This window comes from Ctenocephalides felis, unplaced genomic scaffold (assembly GCF_003426905.1).
Source record: "Ctenocephalides felis isolate EL2017-DRISC unplaced genomic scaffold, ASM342690v1 CF-g0.4_SCAFFOLD_00845, whole genome shotgun sequence".
Lineage (NCBI taxonomy): Eukaryota > Metazoa > Arthropoda > Insecta > Siphonaptera > Pulicidae > Ctenocephalides > Ctenocephalides felis.
In genome coordinates, this window is record NW_020536999.1 from 9,348,917 (window position 1) to 9,369,289 (window position 20,373).

At 27.2% G+C, this 20,373-nt stretch overlaps 1 protein-coding gene across 1 annotated transcript; it reads left to right on the plus strand.

Moving 5' to 3' along the window:
• The first annotated feature begins 1,426 nt into the window (after nt 1-1,426).
• On the plus strand, nt 1,427-20,373 carry LOC113363806 (27 kDa hemolymph glycoprotein-like). The gene is made up of 7 exons (XM_026606289.1): nt 1,427-1,573; nt 7,787-7,971; nt 8,387-8,499; nt 17,180-17,343; nt 19,191-19,353; nt 19,507-19,633; nt 20,056-20,373. Exons 1-7 carry the CDS (start codon nt 1,531-1,533, stop codon nt 20,161-20,163), a joined length of 903 nt encoding a protein of 300 aa, XP_026462074.1. The 5' UTR covers nt 1,427-1,530; the 3' UTR covers nt 20,164-20,373.

The window sequence follows — 20,373 nt, forward strand, 5'->3', positions numbered from 1 at the left end:
TTGGAGTGTATATAGAACAAATTTTTAATGTGTATGTATATTGTGTGTTTTTAATAAAGATTTTATTCACGTTTTGAAAAGTTATAACATGGTATTTATTTATATAATACTAGATGACCCGACAGACGTTGTCTTGTACCCATTGTAAAAAAACATTTACAATTTAAGTTACAAATATTTTAATATACTACCTTATACTTTTTAATATCCCATTTAATGTCCTTCCATTTATGGTCTCAGCATAAGCTATATACATATTGGAAATGCAGTTTTTTGTTCAGTATAAGAAATTCAGAAAGAATAAATACAGTAAACAAACACTATCACCTTTGTAATTTCCAACCAATATAATTGCTTTAATAATTTATATAATATATAATAGTCTATAATTTTTATAATTGCGTACCCTGGATTATGGATATTATATACTAATATTGTCTAGACTCGCTTAAACTAAATTCAAATTTCAGGTGAATCGACAATTTTGGCAGATGACAGTTGTAATGTATTAAAATGTTTTCAATGTCAAACAATATTTTTTTTTACAATATTACTTTATTTTAATAATTACATACATCCTAAAATATTCCTTTAACATACTTCAGAAAGATTTATCAAAATCTGAATATTTGTTTAAGAAGAGTATATTTACATACAAGAATTTTATATATAAGATACATTAGCAATAAAATTTTTTATTCAGTTCATTTATTGAACTATGACTGAACGAAAGTTAATTACATTGCATTTGCATGTAATTAACTAAAATTATTGTTACTTTCTTATTTCTATATCTTGATAATACATCAAAGGGCATTAATAATTGCTGCCTACATTTTCGAATAGTTTTTGAGATAATTTTGTTCTTGAAATAATTTATTTTAGAAATATGGAAGCAATATATATATATATATATATATATATATATATATATATATAAGATTGCACACACGATTTGGGTTATATTGTGATTCAAACTAGCTGTAAGTGGCATTTTTCCTTAAATTTAAAAAATGAATTTGAAAATGAAACAACTTGTAACTTCACTATGTTGAAAAATTTAAAAATTTATATTATTAAACCATTCTGATAAAATTCAAATACAGTTGCTTATATACCATAAAAAATAGTATCGTTAAGCATAAATTATTAATGTTATAATATCATATTTTTAATTAAAAATAAAATAGAATTATTAAATTAAGATTTCAAATTCGAATCCTTTCAACAGGTTGCCAACATCTGCATACAAGTTTCTTGTTTGCATGTGTTGGTACTCGTCTTCGTATTCGTACGTCAAAACCGCTTCGTATTCGTCGGCTGTGATTTAGATACAAAACTTTAGTTATATTATTTAGTAATAAATAGCATTCGAACAAAGAATGATTTAAATTTAATTAGCATAGTGTTAAAAATATTAATATACAATTAACAACATTAATTATTACCATTCGTCTCATTAATCAACGAAAATTTTATACGGTTTTTCATTCATTTGTTAAACAAAATTGTGCATTTACTAAATAAAAAATGGTGAAATTAATCCTGGCTATTTGTCTGTTGTCGGTTTTTGGTAAGTAGTACTTTTATTATTTAATAAAATATTTTGCTTTGTGTCATAACCTTAAAAAAACTTAAAAGTAAAAACAGGTTTGAAATACAGAATCATATAAGAACTTTATACCGATTTTTGTTCATGCTTCGATTAACTGTATTCGATTAAAAATGTATACAATTATAATGTATAAATATATCGTTTGTTCTTGTTTGCTTGCATAATTAATTCATTGAAAATAATAATTGTTATAAGAAATATATTTAAAGAAATATATATGGCGATATTTTAAAATAAAACAATATATATTATATATATATATATATATATATATATATATATATATATTTATATAAATATTTGAAGTATTTTGCAGTCTAATCGTCGAATTAAAAAAAAAAAATAGAAAAATTCTTTATCCATTAAACGTTTCGACACTTAATGTGTGTCATCATTCAATTTAGAAAAAACATATTACATAAATAACAATAGTTGATATTAAATATAAAAATATAAAATGGATAAAATTATATACATACCAAACCAGTAAAAACACAGAAATTATATAAATATAATAAATATTTATTTATATAGACTTTAAATATGTAAACAGAAAGGATTTTATCTTATATATTTCTGATTGTATTTTTTTATGTTTTTATCAATGTTTAGAAAAATTATTTAAACCTGCATATATTATTATACATTGCTAAAATGTAGATAAAATTATATATAAATCTATGTATAACCATATAAATATTTCGGAACAGAATTAATTTAGAAAAAAGTTTAAATTTGAAATTGAATGCAGGGCCATTTGTTTAAATTAAGATGTCAGGTTGTCTGGTCACATTTTTTTAATATTTTGATCAAGTTTTTAAAAAAATGTTCAAAAATGTATATATGATTATATATAGTTCAAAAGTAAATAAAACTATCTATAAATCTGTGTACAGCGATTTAAATCGTTTGGAACAAAATTAAATTAAAAATATTGATTATATTTTAAAATTGAATACAGAGCCAACTAAGATGTTGAGTTGTCTGGTTACATTTTTCATATATTGATAAATTTTTAAAAAAAAATTTAAATACATATATATTACTAAATATCATTCAAAAGTAGATAATTTTATCTATAAATCTGTGTATAACAATTCGAGTCGTTTAGAACAAAATTATATTAAAAAAATTGAATGAAATTTAAGATCTCTTGGTCTTCAAACTTTCTTATTTATAATGAAATAAACTTTGTGCAAGTTTGTAAATTGTTCTAAAGTATATAATTTCTATAATATATATATATATATATATATATATATATATATATATATATATATATATATATATTATATAAATTATTTTTATTTCCATTTTCATTCGAAACAATTTCGGTTTATTAAGTCACGTTAATAAAATTAAATGACTCCCCATATAATTTTATAGCTCGTTTGACGCAAATTAATTTTTTATAAGCCATTAAATTATATTTGCACATTAATGAACAATGAATGCGAATATTTGCATTTAACAATCACCTGTTGACAAAGACTTTAAATAATGTGAACAGAAAGGATTTTATCTCTCTGAGTAATTAGAAATTTCTGAATGTAAATTTAACGATTTAATGTAAAGATTATAATCGATTTAATAGTAAAGCAGATTTAGCTAATTAGGTACTTTTTGCTTTCACTATAATCAATGCGATTTTTAATTGTAATCTTTCGAACAAACTTATAACCAAAAATGTATATAAAGATAGTTCACGTTTAATTTATATGCTTATGGCCCTATATTAACATAAAAACATTTTGTCAATAATTCATTAAAAATTTTCATATATTCAAATAATAATACATAGATAAAATAAAATAATAACCAAACATAGATGAATTGGTTTATAAATTTCAATAGAGATTTTTTTGGGGTTGAAGATTTCTATGTTAGGATTTTCTGAGGTGGAGACTTTGAACTAGATTTTACAAATTATTTCACCTAAGATTTGAACATAAAGAATAAACTTTTAAATAAATTATTAGTAAGAAAAATGTACTTTAGAAATTATAATTGCCAAAAAGCAACTTATATATCGTACGAGATTATGAAAATTATAGGCTAAATTATCGAAGCAATTAAATTGTGTGGTAAAATCAAGTGTTCTCAATCAAGTTCTTTTACTGAATTTACTATATTATTTTTTTCTGAATTTTTTATACTGCTTATGCTAAGACCATGAATGAATCACAAAGACAGGACATCAAATAGGATATTAAAAAGTATAGGATAAAATATGAAAAATTTGGATCTTTTCAATTGCAGACGTGGGTACAGGACAACGTCTGTCGGGTCATCTAGTATATATATATATATATATATATATATATATATATATATATGTATCAGATATTACATTGTCATAAATTGTAATCAAATATTATGCAAGTCAAGTAGGTGACCTTTAGTTTAATTTTATTAAGAGATTAAATAATATACAATCACTTTTAATTTGTTTGGATCGAATTCCTTTTTAATAGAATCTGACATTAAACGACATTATGTATTGTCAGAGTATAAAATCATGAAGTTCCATACGTTTCGGTTATAATTCTAGCCTTCATTGAGTAACCCAAAAATTCAATTTAACAACTAAAATATGTAACAATAGAGTGTGAAAAATAGCGATTATAAAAAATACAAATAAGATTATATATAAAAAAATATCAGGTTTCCTGTGAATAATCAAATTGTTTGAGTATATACATATCATCTATACTTATTGTTTGTTTTGTGATTCAGTACCATTGTATGATTCAGTGGATTTTATTATCGCGAGCTTGATTAGACTTTGTACTTTATTTCTATTTTTATTCTGATTAATATATATATTCACACAATTCAATGTTTTGTATATGAATCTTTGTTTTCAAAGATATTATTCTGTAGGTCAAAATAGTTTTTTTAGACTTTTTGAGAGGCCTGTCAGCATTTTGAAAGAATGATGAAATAATAAATGATAAAGTGATGAATATATAAATTTTGAGAATATTAGTAAAAAAGTTTTATATGCTTAAAAAAAAACAGAAGTTTGAGTTTTTTGTTAATATAACATTTTCTTTAATTATAATAAATTGAATATAATTATTTAAACATTTATTAATTTTTTAAATGCATCTGTCAGTTTTTTCAAAATGGCGGCAACTGTCATTTATTCTTGCAAATAGTTATTGGAAGTTTTGATATTAGTTATTATATTTAATATAATTGAAAATCGTGTTTACATAATTCCACATTAGAGAGATTGGTGTCTTAATTTATTAATTTATTAATTATTTTAAAATTAGGTTTTCTACTTTTATAACACACCGGAATGTTTGACGACTTCACGCCGTTATAATAAATTCAAATTGATATACATATTTTATTATAATATTTGTGTAATAACTATTTATTTTATATAAAACTACAAACCTTGTGCTAAAGGAGAGTCAATTTCTTAGTTGAAATAAATAATTTTTCCACATAAATTTTCTTTTTTCAACACATTTTTTTTTTAAATCTTCAAACGTGTTTGTTGGTAGCTGTGGTCGTGACGTCACTTTAGCAATAAGGTGGTTGTGTTTTTCATTTGCATAATGGCGAATCGTGTATTTTCTTTTAGTGATAATATACATGTTGTACTTAATGTAAGTACATATAAAACTGTTATTATTTATACAAGTTGCATATTTAGTTGTAACAATAATTTCAATTACACTTATTAGCAGCATTAGTAATATTTACAATGAAACTGATAGTTTACTACAAAACGATAACGTCCATGTTTTTTAAATAACAAAAATTGTTTTAAAACACTAATTATAAATTGAATTATCGGTTAAATGCATCATAACTATTTACTTAAATTGCATTTTGTTCGAAAATTCAATATTTTTTAGTATTTTATTAATAATAATTTTTAAGTAAAGGTTATGTATAATACGTTAGATCTAATCATGTTGTAATGGAGGCTTAATGGCGAATTTTCTAGATTGTTTTTGAAATTAGATAGATGTATATAATTTGGAACGCGTAATGTAAGTATATTTATAACTTTTACTATTTATATAGATTGCATATTAAGTTACAATCAGTTTAATTACACTTATTAGCAAAATTAGTATAATATTCACAACAAAACTGACAGTTAACTACAAAACGATAACGTCCAAGTTTTTTAAAATAGTAAAAATTGTATTAAAACACCAATTGAAACATGAAGTATTATTTATTTTATGGTATGCATAATCTTATGTATATATTACAAAATTTTTAATAATTTTTGTTACCAATAAATTTTAAAGTAAATGTTTAATATGAAATCATTTTAAGGTTATGTCAAAAGTATTATTAAAAATGTCGCTAATTAAATTTCAATATTTTATTATTTTCTAATCAGCAGTTTGATTATGTAAATTTATGCGATGAAATGCATATTTATTGATTCTTCAATTCAATGTCTAAGGTCTAGTTTTTTTATATTTCAAATCTAGACACCGCGACTGATGGCAGTTATAAAAAAAAACTATTTATTTATTTCTTGCTGATTAGTTTTTAACAATAAATAAGTTTTTGCTTTGTACGTCATCTGAGAATCATGGCCAGAGTTTGCTGTAAAATTGTGTTTGAAACAATTTTGTAGAAATATGCAAATATATTTAAATTCTATATTATTCATTTTACATAAACAATTTCTTGTTAGATACAGGAGTCACATTATACATTTATTTTTAGTTTTAGGTAAACAATTAGTGCAGCATTATACATGAATATTTTATACAGGATAAATATTTATTATATATAATATGATATAATATAACATGATATAATATAATAGAATATAATATAATATAATTATACAATATATATATATATATATATATATATATATATATATATATGTTTGAATAGATTTGAATTTGATGTTGATACAATATATTTTATTTGAAAAGTCAGGCGTTACATCAATACAAATAGGATGAAATGAGAGTATATATATATATGTATATATATATATATATATATATATATATATATATATATATGTATTTATATTCATTTATATATAATATATATATATAATATATATATATATATATATATATAGTTTTTTTGACGTCGAGTTAAAAGAAAATATTATTTATTAACGTGTGTCATTATCAGTCAAAAAATTCTGTTTAAAACTTTAATAAGAAAAATCAACACAACTAGAAATTTCAAAAAAAAAAACTAAAGATGAGGACATGATGCCTCCTAGACTAAAAAAAAGCCAAACAATTATGTTTATCTCGGCTCAATATAATGTAATATAAACTAACTATATCTCTATTTATATTAATATATATATATTTGTATAACAAAAATAATTTAAATATAATAATTATTATATTTGAATTATTTTTATTATTTTATTGTAGACAGACATAACAATTTTGTCAAAAATTAAAATTATATTTCATAAGCAATTTGAGATATTTAAAATTCAAGATTTTTTGAGAACTAGGTGTAAGTGGCATTTTCCTTAAGGAAAATTACAAAATTTTTCTGATATGTGTAAATAATCGACTTATTCAAAAAGTATTAAAATTTTGCAACTTTCATGGTGATCGAATTTTGAAATTTTGGCACGGCCCATTTCCATCTTTAATGAATTTTTATAATCAAACCACTTTCCTATGATTTTAAAAGATCTTTACTAAAGAACAGATTCCCAAATGCTACTTTTCAAGGGCGAAGGTAACAGAAACAATCTTGAAGACGAGTTGTGTATATTTAATATCATCATTAAATAATTATTTATTAAACGAAATAATTGATAATGAAGGCACGTGTCTTATGTGAGGAAGATGATTCGTAATGTTTTATGATATTATATTAATAGAATGAGTGCATCGGCCTTGGTGACCGTTTGACTGTGTCAAATCAGCAATTCAACAAACTATACGATAATGAGGAAAAAATTTGAAAATTGTCATATTAAATTTGACACAGCAAGCAATGCTAAATGATTAAATCGATTTAACGTAGAAGTCAAGTATTAAAATGAACTTTCTAAAGGCAACCTAGTTAAATGGTCATCCTATATTTTCTTATTGGCTTCAGCGGAATTTTATTATTCATAAATTTATTAATATTATTATATATTTATATTATATAAGTGAAATGAACTTTTTCTAATCATATTACCATTACCAGGTGGAGTGCTTTGTGTACAAGCAGAAGACGAGATTAATCTGCAGGAGGTTGTTGACAAATTACCAGAAGATCTGGTCGGAAAATTGAACATTTCAGCACTTCCTTCGACAGAGGAAGCGGAAAAACTGGCCAGAGAAAAATGCAGAAAGGAAAGTGGAAGCGACGATGCTTACAATAAAGCTTTTGTAAGTATACATTTTTAAACTTCCCCTAGGGTAAGTTATAGTAATGGGCCGAAAATCGAGAATGAATTTTTTTTATATCTTCACGTTTCAGAGGTTTCTGAACATTTTGGCATACCTTAGAAAAAATGGGTGTGTGTGTGTGTGTGTTTTGTGTGCCCGCTGGTTTTGTCTAAAGCTCACTTATATACTTTAAATAAATAATTTTAACTTTGTAATTAAGTTTATATAATTTTTATAAATATTAGACAATGTTACAGTATTTATAATGCTCTCTTTATAAGCATTTATTCTTCGAACATTTTCTTACGATACGGGAAGTTTCAGCAATTTGCTTAAGGCACGATGCCATACACAACTAGTTTTATCTTCAATTGGATTTGTCGATTATTTTATCATTTTATAATTTTATCTTTAGGCCGCCAAAGATGAGCTAAAGACTTGTTTTACATCTTTGCTGAATATGGAGGAGCTTAAACAGGAGATGGAAAAGGCTAAACCGACAGGAGATTTAGATTTAGTTTTTAAAAAGTAGGTATATGATACAGTTTATGCATTATTCAATGAGTAAAAGAAAATATGCGAATATGAGATCCTATCAATATGAGTTTGAGTAACAACGTTATGATTATTAGTTCAAATTGCATTGAAAAATGTCTTATGTTTATTTTAAAATTATTCTTTATATTTTTTATAAATTAGTTTTATATTTTAATTCTGATAATTATTATTTCTATCGACCCAGCTTTATAGAGATAAAAATAAATTTAATAGGCATTGATAATTTTAATAAACATTAGAAACATTTATAAGGAAACTAATGACATTACCAGCAAGGTTTCTACTCACTGTCTTTTGCGCCATTCTTTAATAAAACTTCAACTACTTCTTTGTGTTTATTGATATTTGCCAGTTCAAATGGTGTTAAAATATATTTGTTAAAAAAGTTGTTTATAGCTTTGTTTTTTATTAAACATTCAACTGTTTCCTTGTGGCCATTTTGTGCCGCCCAGTGTAGTGCAGTTTTTTTGTTGATATTTGTAGCATTAACATTGGCACCAGCATTTATCAAAATCTGAACAATCTCACAATGACCTTCTTGGGCTGCCAAGTGCAGAGGTGTTTCTTCGCTATCGTTAAGAGCATCTACTTCAGTTTCACTTTCCTCCAACAATAACTCAGTGAGTTCCTTGTCACCTACTTCAGCTGCGTAATGCAAATAAGTTGATATTCCTGCATTTAAGGGGCCAATGGTTCTTGGAAACAAAAGCTCGAGAATTTTAATAGGACTTTGATTGGGTGCATGTAAAAGCTGACTTTTGTCAACCCCACCGTTGCTTAATAAAAATTGCACAATTTCATTGTGACCATTTAAAAAAGCATAATCGAATGGTGACCATTGCAAGTTATCAAATACATTAACATTGGCTCCATTTTCTATTAATAATCGTACCGCTTTTTTGTGGCCATTAATGGCTGCATGATGTAATGCTGTACGTCGTTTCTCATCGACGGTATCAACATCCGCGGAATTCTTTAAGAGAATGTCCATAGTCTTTGTATAGCCACTTTTACATAACCATAGAAGTAACATTGAGGCTATCCAAGGTACTTTAGCTTTGGCACCATTGTCTATCAAAATCTGAACAATCTCATAATGGCCTTTTTCCGCTGCGATTTGTAAAGGAGAAAAACAATTATAATTATTTTCTGCAAAAGCGCGATAACGAACCAAATATTTATGATTAGATTTTAATACAATATTAACATTGGCTCCAAATTTCAGAAGGATTTTAGTCATTTCTGAGTCTCCTTTGAATGCTGTGTAATGTAATGGAGAACCGTAGTCAACATCGTGACCATTAATAACTGCCTTCACAAAATCAGTATTTATTTGCTGCAGAATATGTTTCACTTCCTGGTGTTTTGTATTTAAAATTGCATCCATTAGTTCAACAAAATATTCGTTAAGCTGTTTCAATAGCTTATAAATTTCTGAATAGTTATCGAAAATTACAAGCTCTTTTTTTATTAGACAATCATTGATCATACTCTCTCCTTCTTTCATAAATGTTGCCCAAATGCGATATAACATACCATATTCATTGTGCTCAACGAATTCAAGTATTAAACTTTTGAATTCATCATCTATATTTATGTCTTTTATATTTAGCACATCCAACAATTCATCATTATCAAAGGAGCCATTCGTTTTAAGTAATTTTGCCATTATATTTCCAAATCTTAAATATTCTTTTGACACTTGTGTGAATGCATCTTCAAGTCTTTTTTTTTTTTTCAAATTAGAAACGCGATATATCAGATTTGGTTCAGGTGTTATTTGTAGATTCCTGTTGTTTAAAGAAATAAACCAACTTCGCATTTTTTTGAGATTTTCTGAAATTTGTATTGAATCTTCATTCTCATTCAGTGTTTTGTTCCATTCTAAAATATGTTGAGGAAATAGCGGTATTCTATAATAACCAAGGCTGGTATTATGGGCTAACAAAAATAAATTTTGAATCTCATATCGATGGCAGTTTAATTTAATAAAAACTTCAATTATCATTCGAAGTATTACACCCAGTGTATCGCAACCTTTATCAATATACTTTTTCAGCATATTATATATTTTTTTTAGTGCTTGTGTTTTATAATACAACTTTTCAGCATTCTGAACTGTCGTAAAACCATCAATACAAGAGTTATATCCCGAACCACCTTTGAGAATAAGTACGACCCTATCATATAAATCGCAGACATAATCATCATTTGTATTGATATAAATATGGCAATCATCGAACGGAAATTGTGGCATCCAGACATTAGAAAAATAACGGTTATTGGTTTCAAGTTCTCCTAAATAGCTTTTTAAAAGTGTGTTTAAACTTATATTGAAATCAAAACCCTTTACAATGAATTTCAATGTTATCATTTTATTGTGCATGAGCAAGTACGATAAAAGGTTGTCACTATCGTATGCCAAAATTAAATCCTTGATGTCAGTCTGTTCTATCAGCAGACAAGCTGTATCAGGTGGCGAATGTTTTTTAACTATTTCAATTATCGGTAAACTCTTTCCATAGCCATCATTCCAGAATGGTTTACCGTCAATCAAATTCAACTTCAAACCAAATTCTAGATAGTTCATTAAATTGTTTTCAATTATATTTTTCTTGATTGGATTAAACCTTTTTTGTCTCCAATTTTCATCAAGCAACATTTTATCAATTATATATTGTGCGATATTATGTTGCCCATTATCAATTGCTAAAAACAAGGGGTTTTCAGTAAATGTCGATTCTGTGACATGGTCTGTTAAGAATTCTGCGTCCTGTTTATCCACTAAGGCATAAGAAAGTTTTTGATGCCCAATTTTTGCACTAGCACGTAATATTTCGTATTGATGATTTTGATCAGGAATCATATTTACAATTTCATGTGCATCTTTTTCATCAGCCATTAAATCAGCAACAAATTCGAATATTAATTCGAAAATCATGTGATAGAATCCGGCAATATTTTTTAATAGCATTTGAATTTTAATCCCTTTGTCGAAAGTGGTAATATCATTTTTGTTATGCCTTGCTTGTAATTGTAAAAATTTCATCACTTGTATTTTTTGAAATTTATTAATGACACCGTATAAAATATCTTCTACAAAACATTGTTCAAAGTCATCAATACTAATAGATTTGAATTTATTCCAAAAATAACAAGAGACGAAATATTCAGCGTAGGTTTGGTGGATAAATTTTGGCTTTTCGCCAATATTGCCAACAATAATTCCTAATTTTTCAATAGCCTGCTCATTTTCTTCCATTAAAACTCGAATGTTTTCCAATTCTTTTTGATCTAATATTTTTACAAGCTCGGCTTTTTCAAGTAATGAAAATAACGCTAATAATTCATGATTTTCTAGAACCAATCGGTAATTTTTGCTTTCTTTGACCATATTATATGAATCGGCAATGTCAATATTTCGCTTTTCTTTGCTTTCAATTTTAAAATATTTTATTTCAACAAACTTTTCATATAAATTCACCAGATTCAGCTCATCGCTCATCTGGCGAATCTGATTAATCGAAAGAGTTTGGTTGCCAGATTCGTAAAAATCTTTGAAATTATACTTTAAGACGTTTGCCACCATGAGTGCTTGCAATGGAATACTTATAAGTGAATTATAATCAATGGTTACACCTATGATATTTAATATTTTACAAATAAGATTTCCCGATTGTTCATCATTCCATTCCTTAATTTTGCAACTTTGTTTCCAGAATTTTTGTAAGAAATTGATTTGTTGTTCAGGAGATAGTGGCTCTAGTGAGTACGAAGGAATTTCAAGTTTATTTTCCAACTCGATTTTGATTATATTGTAAGGACGGGTAGTTATCCATAATTTCTGTATTTTGCTCATTTTCAAAATAAGAAACATCTCCAGAACTTTATCTTTGTAGTGTGGACTAATCTCATCGAATCCATCAAATAGTAAAATCATTTTCTCGTTGTTGTAGCAATTGTTAAATAGTTTTATTTCTAACAAATCCAACTCATTAATCTGTTTTTCAGATGCTTTCAGAAATAAGTTTTCGTTTTCAATAATTAAATTGTTTAGTATATATTCGATAATGGAATATCGTTCGTCTTTCTCTTTTTCTTCTTTTTGAAAAAGTTTGAAACTTGCAGTTTTATATAGGAACCTAATAACATCTAATTCTTTGATTTCCTTTTGATTTTCTACTTCCTGCTGTAATTCGGTTGCATAATTTATTAAATTAATTCGTAAAATCCATAAGGATGGATCATGTTGTTTAGTCTGCACTGCTAAATGTGTCAATGTCGTTGATTTGCCCATACCTGGATCGGCGGAAATGATTAATACTTTCGCTGATGAATCTGTTAGTTTTTTAAAAGTTGTACTGGCACTCGGTCTGAAATGCAAAAGAAATTGTTTGACTGCGGCTGATTGGTCATGACTATTAACCCACTGCCGTTTATTCTTGCATTTATCATTAAATTGTTCTCGGCCAACTAATGTTCGGTCTATATAAAATTCCGTGTATTTTGCATCTACTAATGTTTTTCCAATTTCTAAAATATTATCATTAACAAGAGTGGACAAAACTTCACCTTGAATAAGATTTTCGGAAGAACCATCTATTATGGTATTCAAACAAGTTTCTTCTCCTTGAAATATGATCCTTTTTGATAAAATTATATTTTGTGAATTTTCATTCAGATTTTTCAAATTAATATGATCATCTTCTTGCTCACAAAAACTACCAATTTTATCAAAATAGTCTTTGAATTTATCATTCATTTGAGAGATTAAAATTAGTTTTTTCTTATTATTAGAATTTAGTAATTTTAAAAAAATTGAGCAGAGTTCATTTGTATTTTTTTCGGTGACGTCTGAGACAATTATTAGAATTTGCCATTCTGTTTGTTCTAATGCTTCCAACACCTCTTTTAGGTAATCGTGCGATTGTGAAGAATAGAGATACTGCAGGTCAATAAATTCGACATTTTTACGCCTTCCATACTTTTGTACTAATTTAATGCAAGTTAATAACTTTTGCTTTGTGATAATATTTAACACTTGTTTCTCAAGTTGATCTTCAAATTTTGACAATCGCAGTTTTGTAATCGAATCATATTGAAATTCGATGCCAAAACGTTCGATACTCTTAATATACATAATTCTCAAACTGTTTACTAGAATCTCTTTGTACACATTATCAAAATAATTACATTTTTCTGTTAAGTACGAAGTTTGATGTTGACATTTCCACCACTCCTGTATCTTATTGTGAACGTTTTCAAAAACGGTATCGATTTCAAAACTTGAATCAAAAAACGATTGTTTTTTTTGATAATATTTATTGATTTCCTGCTTAATTATTTTTTCCACATCATCTTCATTTGCTTGATCAGTATATAATTTTGTTTGATATAAAAATTGTCTGAACAGCTTGTTGTCGATTAAGGACAACTTGGGAAAATCCTTGATATCAATTTCAAATCGTACTTGATTTAAACTCTCATGTGTTAAGCCGGCTTGTAATTTCTCGAAAAGATTCTTGGAACACATTGGTAATGAATCTTCGTCAGTATTGAATTTGAGCAATCCATTCGATTCATCCAAAATGAGAAGATTTCCAACTAAACCACCGATACCGCCGTTGATATCCAATTCACCTTTTGTGAGAAGTTTTTCAGCACCAACTATTTTGTCATCAATTCTAATAATATTATCCGCATCTTTCAAACTTTTTAATAATTCAATTAACTTTGATGACAAATGATCTAATCTTTTGTTTTGCTTCTTTTCGTTTCCTCTTATTTTTAAATCAAGATTTCCAAAACCAATCGGTAATTTGAATGATAATACAGCATCTTTGTTTTCTTTTAATCTATTTTCTTCAATTATTTTGTTAAAAATAGATAACAAATAATTGTTACCATCGGGTCTAAATTTTCCAGTGCAATATTCTTCGGATTTGTTATCAGTAACAAGTATGATATTCTGCGCCAAAAATACGTGATAGGTTTTCATCAGGTTATCCGAGAGTATGTTTTTGTAATTATCTGGCTTAGAAAAAATAAATTCATACATTTTTTCAGCTAATTGTTTAACACGTATTCCCTTTATGGTTTGGACAAGACCGTGCACTTCAACAGATTCCAATGGAAGGGTTTTTCCTTTGGCATTTGTGTGCAGCAAGTCATCATTGTTTGTATAAAGATTTTCATTTTTGTTGTGATTAATTGCTTCCTTAGAAGGTGTATAAATAATGAAGTTGCAATCTAAATCTTGAAAGTATTCTGCGAATACAGGATCTTCACTGTCCGGATTGAATTTATATTTAATAGATAAATAACTATTGTAATACTTCGGTAGACCAAAATCTCCATCATTTTTCTGTAGTTTTTCTGCTGTAACTTTATTCCTGGCGGGGTCATCTTTGTGTTTAGCTTGTATGAAAAAGTATTTTAGTTTTTGTTCATCTTTCAACTTATACCTCAGAACTATGTCGTCAAAAGCACCTAAACCTTCGACATTTGTACCTAAAGCAAAAGAATCTAGTTCTGCCCTGTTTAAGGCTCTTACCAACATCAGCATTATCAATTTTGTTTCATAATGTTGTCCTCCTATTCCTGATGTTCCTGGTCTTTTTGGATATTTATACTCTTGAATTGCAGGGAGACTTTTTATTCGAGTCCCAAAAGTTTGTCCTCCTAAAAAGATCAAGTTGAACTTTTTTAGTTTGTTATTGTATGTATATGTATGTGTGGGTGTATGCATGCATGTGCGGATATAATTTTTAGTCGACGATTTTGTGAACACAGATCAACCGATTTGAATAATTAAGGCAAATTGCTCGAACTTTCCGTACCGCAATTAAACATTCGAGACAATAATCAATAATTTCAAATTTCAATAATTGTTTTGAATAATTTCAAATGGATTATTTATTATAAATACATACTGTAAACTTATATGTGCATTTTAAATTAGACGAGAGTATTCTACAAACAACTTTGTTCATTTTTTTGATAATTCAGAAATATTTTCAAAATTTTGAAAAAAAAAACGTTTTTCTTAAATTTTTTGTGAATTTGATAATCTTTGAAAGTATTAGATTTTTTTGAAAAATGAAAAAAAAATGCAAGGAATCGTTTTTTGTTAAGTTTGATAGTTTTTGAAATTTTTCAAAATTTAATTTTTTTTCTGAAAATTACGAAATTTTCACGACGAAAAATTGTATCCATACTCACACACCCACACACACAAACACATATCACTTTTTATGAGGATTGCTAAAATGTTCAAAAGCCCTTCAATACGCGAACATATGCAAAAATTCAATTCATAATGATGAGGAAACGTAGTGATTAGTTTTTGGCAATGGCAAGTCCAGCCTTTTCGAAGATACAGGGAAAAAAGTGCCAAAGTTTTTGATAATGATTTAAAAAACATTTTATTTGTGTTGAGGAAATGAAGAAGTGATAACTTCTGAAGGCAGGTCTAGCGGTTTTGGAGATCCAATAAACAAGTAAAACTAATAGGGCATGGCATCGTGCCTTAAGGCAAAATGCTGAAATTCCCGGACCAAAAAATATTTTTTTTAGAAAATGTTCAAATTTTTTTTAAACTATGAAAAAAATAAATTTTCGAGAATTTTGAAAGGCTTCTTTATGATGCAAGTGTTATGTTGTTACATGATGTTAAATACAGAAGTTTACTTACTTGGTTCGTTTGTGAATGAAGTGCTCGCTTCTTGGTCAATTCCTACCATATGTTCTGATTGATTTTCACTTATAGCTAATACTGGGCACAACATTTGCGCATTTTTTTCATTATTGATACTTTTGGCAATATGTCGAGGTGTTCTACCGCTGTTATTGGAAACATCAACTTTTGCATTGTGTTTTAACAATATTTTCACAATGTCTTCAAATCCTTTCGAAACTGCAATGTGCAATGGAGTATCGCCCCTTGTATTCCTAGCATTGATATCTGTTTTCCATTTTGGATGCAAAAGTTCCTCCACCAAATCTTTTTTATTTTTCTCTGTAGCATAGTGCAAAGGCGTATTGTCTTTGTTATTTTTGTCAACTATGTTGGTTTTTACACCAGCGGCCAATAAATTCTGTACCACTTCTAAATTTCCGATTCTTATGGATGAGAATAGTTCAGTATTTTTTTCACGTTCTTCATCGCTATCACTAAAGAAATTTTCACTTGATTTTGAGTCATGATCCATTTTCACTTGCTCCATAATAACCGACAGCAAACTTCAAACTGATTATTTCTAAAGAATTCGATCTGCGATTACCTGTGTTTACTGCAAATTTGTCTTATCTTGCCAAAGTAGATAATTGATTAAATTTGATTAGATTATAAAAAACTTTCGTAGCCGATAAAATTGTTCTATATTCATTTCTTGAAATTAGATTAATTTGATAAAATTAAATACATAAAGCATTAGGTATAAGTGGAATTATTCCTAGGCAACTGAACGAACTTTCCGGCATGTGTAAATAATCGACGAATCAATATACTAAATTATGATTGATTTATCAGTGTACTGATGTATATGTTGCTGTAGGATAAATTGTATAATTTTGATAAACTGTTTAAATATAATACATATATATTAGAATATATTATCCTCATGTTTAATTTAATACATATTTTTTCCAGATACTGCCAATTGACACCCGTCCTTAAACAATGTGTCTTCAATTTCACATTATCGATAGAACCATGCCTGGACGAACAGGAAAAGGACCATAAAAGGACATTTCAAAACGTAACAGACAGCTTGGCTGATTTTATCTGTTTCAAGGAAGGGGATCGAATTGCCTGTAAGATAAATCGTTGTTTTTTAAATATATATTTATGATATATACCAATTAAACAAATTCTAATGATAAATTTATAAATATAGGGTTTGGTTGCCTAAGTCGTACCCTTCTATATTTCTGGCAATTATTTTAAAAAAATTATGTACATTGCAAACGTTTACAATTTACAATGAAGGCTATGGCAGACTTGGTGAAATAAAAATATGTAATTAGAAAGTATGTTTTTCCCAAAGTTTGTAATAATATTTACAAAGACTCAATTATGAGCTTATTATGGCTAGAATATGATACTGACATATGTTTACCTTACTAATGTTTATTTATATATAGTTTATATAGTTTATTTCACAATCGATTAAGCCCATTCTAAGGGTAGAACTTGTTTAGGTTATGCCATTTGTTTGAATTTTAAACTTTGAAGACTTTGCATCTTAAGTCGTGCCTGTGCAAAATTCCTTATTCGCTTCAATTTATTAGGGAGCATTTTGTGGAGTTTTTTTAATTAATAAATGCCAATATTGCAAAATTTGCTCTAATTGAGAAACGTCAAATCATTGTAAACAGAGTCTTAATAATATTGTAGAAAGATACTTTGCTTTTTGAGAATTAATTTTATTTTATGTTTTATTAACTTCCCGTAGGACCATTAGAAAAAATGGATGTGTGTATGTGTATGTGTTTTGTATGTCATTGGCATTTTTTCGTCGACGTTTTCGGGCGCACGGATCAACCGATTTGAATGATCTAAAAAACATTCAATTTGTAATGATTGGGAGAAGAGGTGATTAGTTTTTGGCAAAGACAGGTCCCGCCATTTCGAAAATACAGAGCTAAATGTGCAAAAAATGGGAGTTTTTGAGTAAACTAAGCGTCCGATTTAAATGTTCTAAAAAACTTTCTGCTTGTATTGACAAAACAATTGCTTTTGAGGATAAAAAATTATTATATCTTTTTTTATTTTCCATAAAACATTTTTGTAATGTTGGATTAAAAATTCAAAAAATTACCCAGGCTAAGCACAGTCTAAGCGCCACTCTGGTACAAATGTTTACCCAAGTGCGTTTAGACTGTTTATATACTGGAGCTTCTTTCTTTTCCAGTTTTGTGAAAACTATTGAAAAATGTGAAAATGCCGCCAAGCTAAGCACAGAATAAGTGAAAATGTTGCACAGAATTATTTGCAAATTTGGGTATTTAGACTGTGACTATACGGGAGCTTTTTTTCAATTTTGTGTAAATTAGGCAACTATTTTTTTGAAATTGAATTCGAAATGAAATGACGATTGTTAATGTTCTGGAGATAAATTGATTTATGATTTACATTTCATAAATCTCAGATATAACAAGATAGCAAAAACAATGAAAGTTTTAATGTTTGTAATAATATATTTGATAACGTTTAAAATTTCTCGAATATTTCATTACGGTACGGGAAGTTCCAGCAATTTGCCTTAAGGCAATATGCCATACACCACTAGTTTTAATATTTATCCTGGATTTGGTAACTGATAACCAGAGAAAAGTTGATCTCTGACTGAATTGTTCACTTTTTTTGGCAGAAGGTTCGATTAATAATATAGGTGGTACGACTAAGGCAACTGAGCGTTTAAATCGTACTGAAAGCACATTTTCCAAAAGTATAAATATACTTATTTTATTAAAAAATCATCAATTATTAATTACAAGTTAACTGGATAAAGATTCAATAAATGCTAAAGATTTTTTTTATTTTAACTAAATATGCTGCACAACTCCCTTAGAAAGTACGACTTAAGCAATCTTGCTTTTGGAATTTATATGTTAATTTTTCATATCGCGATATTTTAATTTTTTTTTTTTTATTTCAGTATTCATTGCCGAAGGTGGTCCTGAATGTTTGACATCCAAACAAGAAGAAATCAAGAAATGTGTTAATACCACAATGTCAAAATATATTAACTCGGATGTTTTCAATTCAGCATCTTTGATAGATAATTTGCCTAAATTGACTCTTGATGCCGAGCAATGCCAGTCAGTATAATTAAACATACATATTTAAATAATAACTTCAATAAAAGTTTTTATAATTTATAATAATAAATATATAATAATATAATAAATATATAAAAATATAATAAATTTATAATAATAAATTTTGATGGAGCAATTTTATTATTGTTTTAGAGATATTGATAATCTCCAAAATTGTGTGGTGACTGAATTGGAGAAATGTGAGGAGCCAACTCCGGCTAATATTGTGGAGTCTTTGTTCAAATTCATTCGTAACCAGACTCCTTGTGCTACTGTACCGGTAAGATGATAATTATATAATTATATTTATATATACTCGACCACAAATTGCTGTGGCTGGAATTAAAATCTGAACTAGTGGGGCGCATGGCATTGTGCCTTAAGGCAAAATGCTGGAACATCCCGTACTGTAATTAAACATTTGAAGAGTAAAAATAATCAGTCAACAAAAATGTCTAGGAATAAATATTATGAAAACTTGAATATTCATTATTTGTTCCTTGTAGACAAAATGTGAAAACTTATTAGATTAGACGACGTTGTTTATATATGTTTGAATAAAATATAATAACAAAATTAGCACATCTCCTCATCAATACGAATCTGAAGTATTACTTTAATCTAAAAAATTATTATTACTATTATTGTCATTAACTCATTATGATCAATATAAATTATTAATATTTCATTTATCATTTCCAGCAATCTGCACATTCTACAGATCTGCAAACGACAGCCGGTGCTTCCCAACAGATGACTTTCACCATAATCACGACAATTGTCCTGGGTGTTTCTTCATATTTGATTTGAGACATCGATTTTGGATAGATGTTGTTTAAATGATGCTTAAAATATGAACAAGTCTTCGATAATTATAAGGTAAGCCATAACTGAACAAAAACATTGTCAGAAAGGAAAAGTAATTGTTGGGTGTAAAAGGTATTATAAATAGGTAATTCTATGCATATCATTTTAAAGCATTAATGGACTATATTTTTTTATAATTGTAGACAAGGGTAA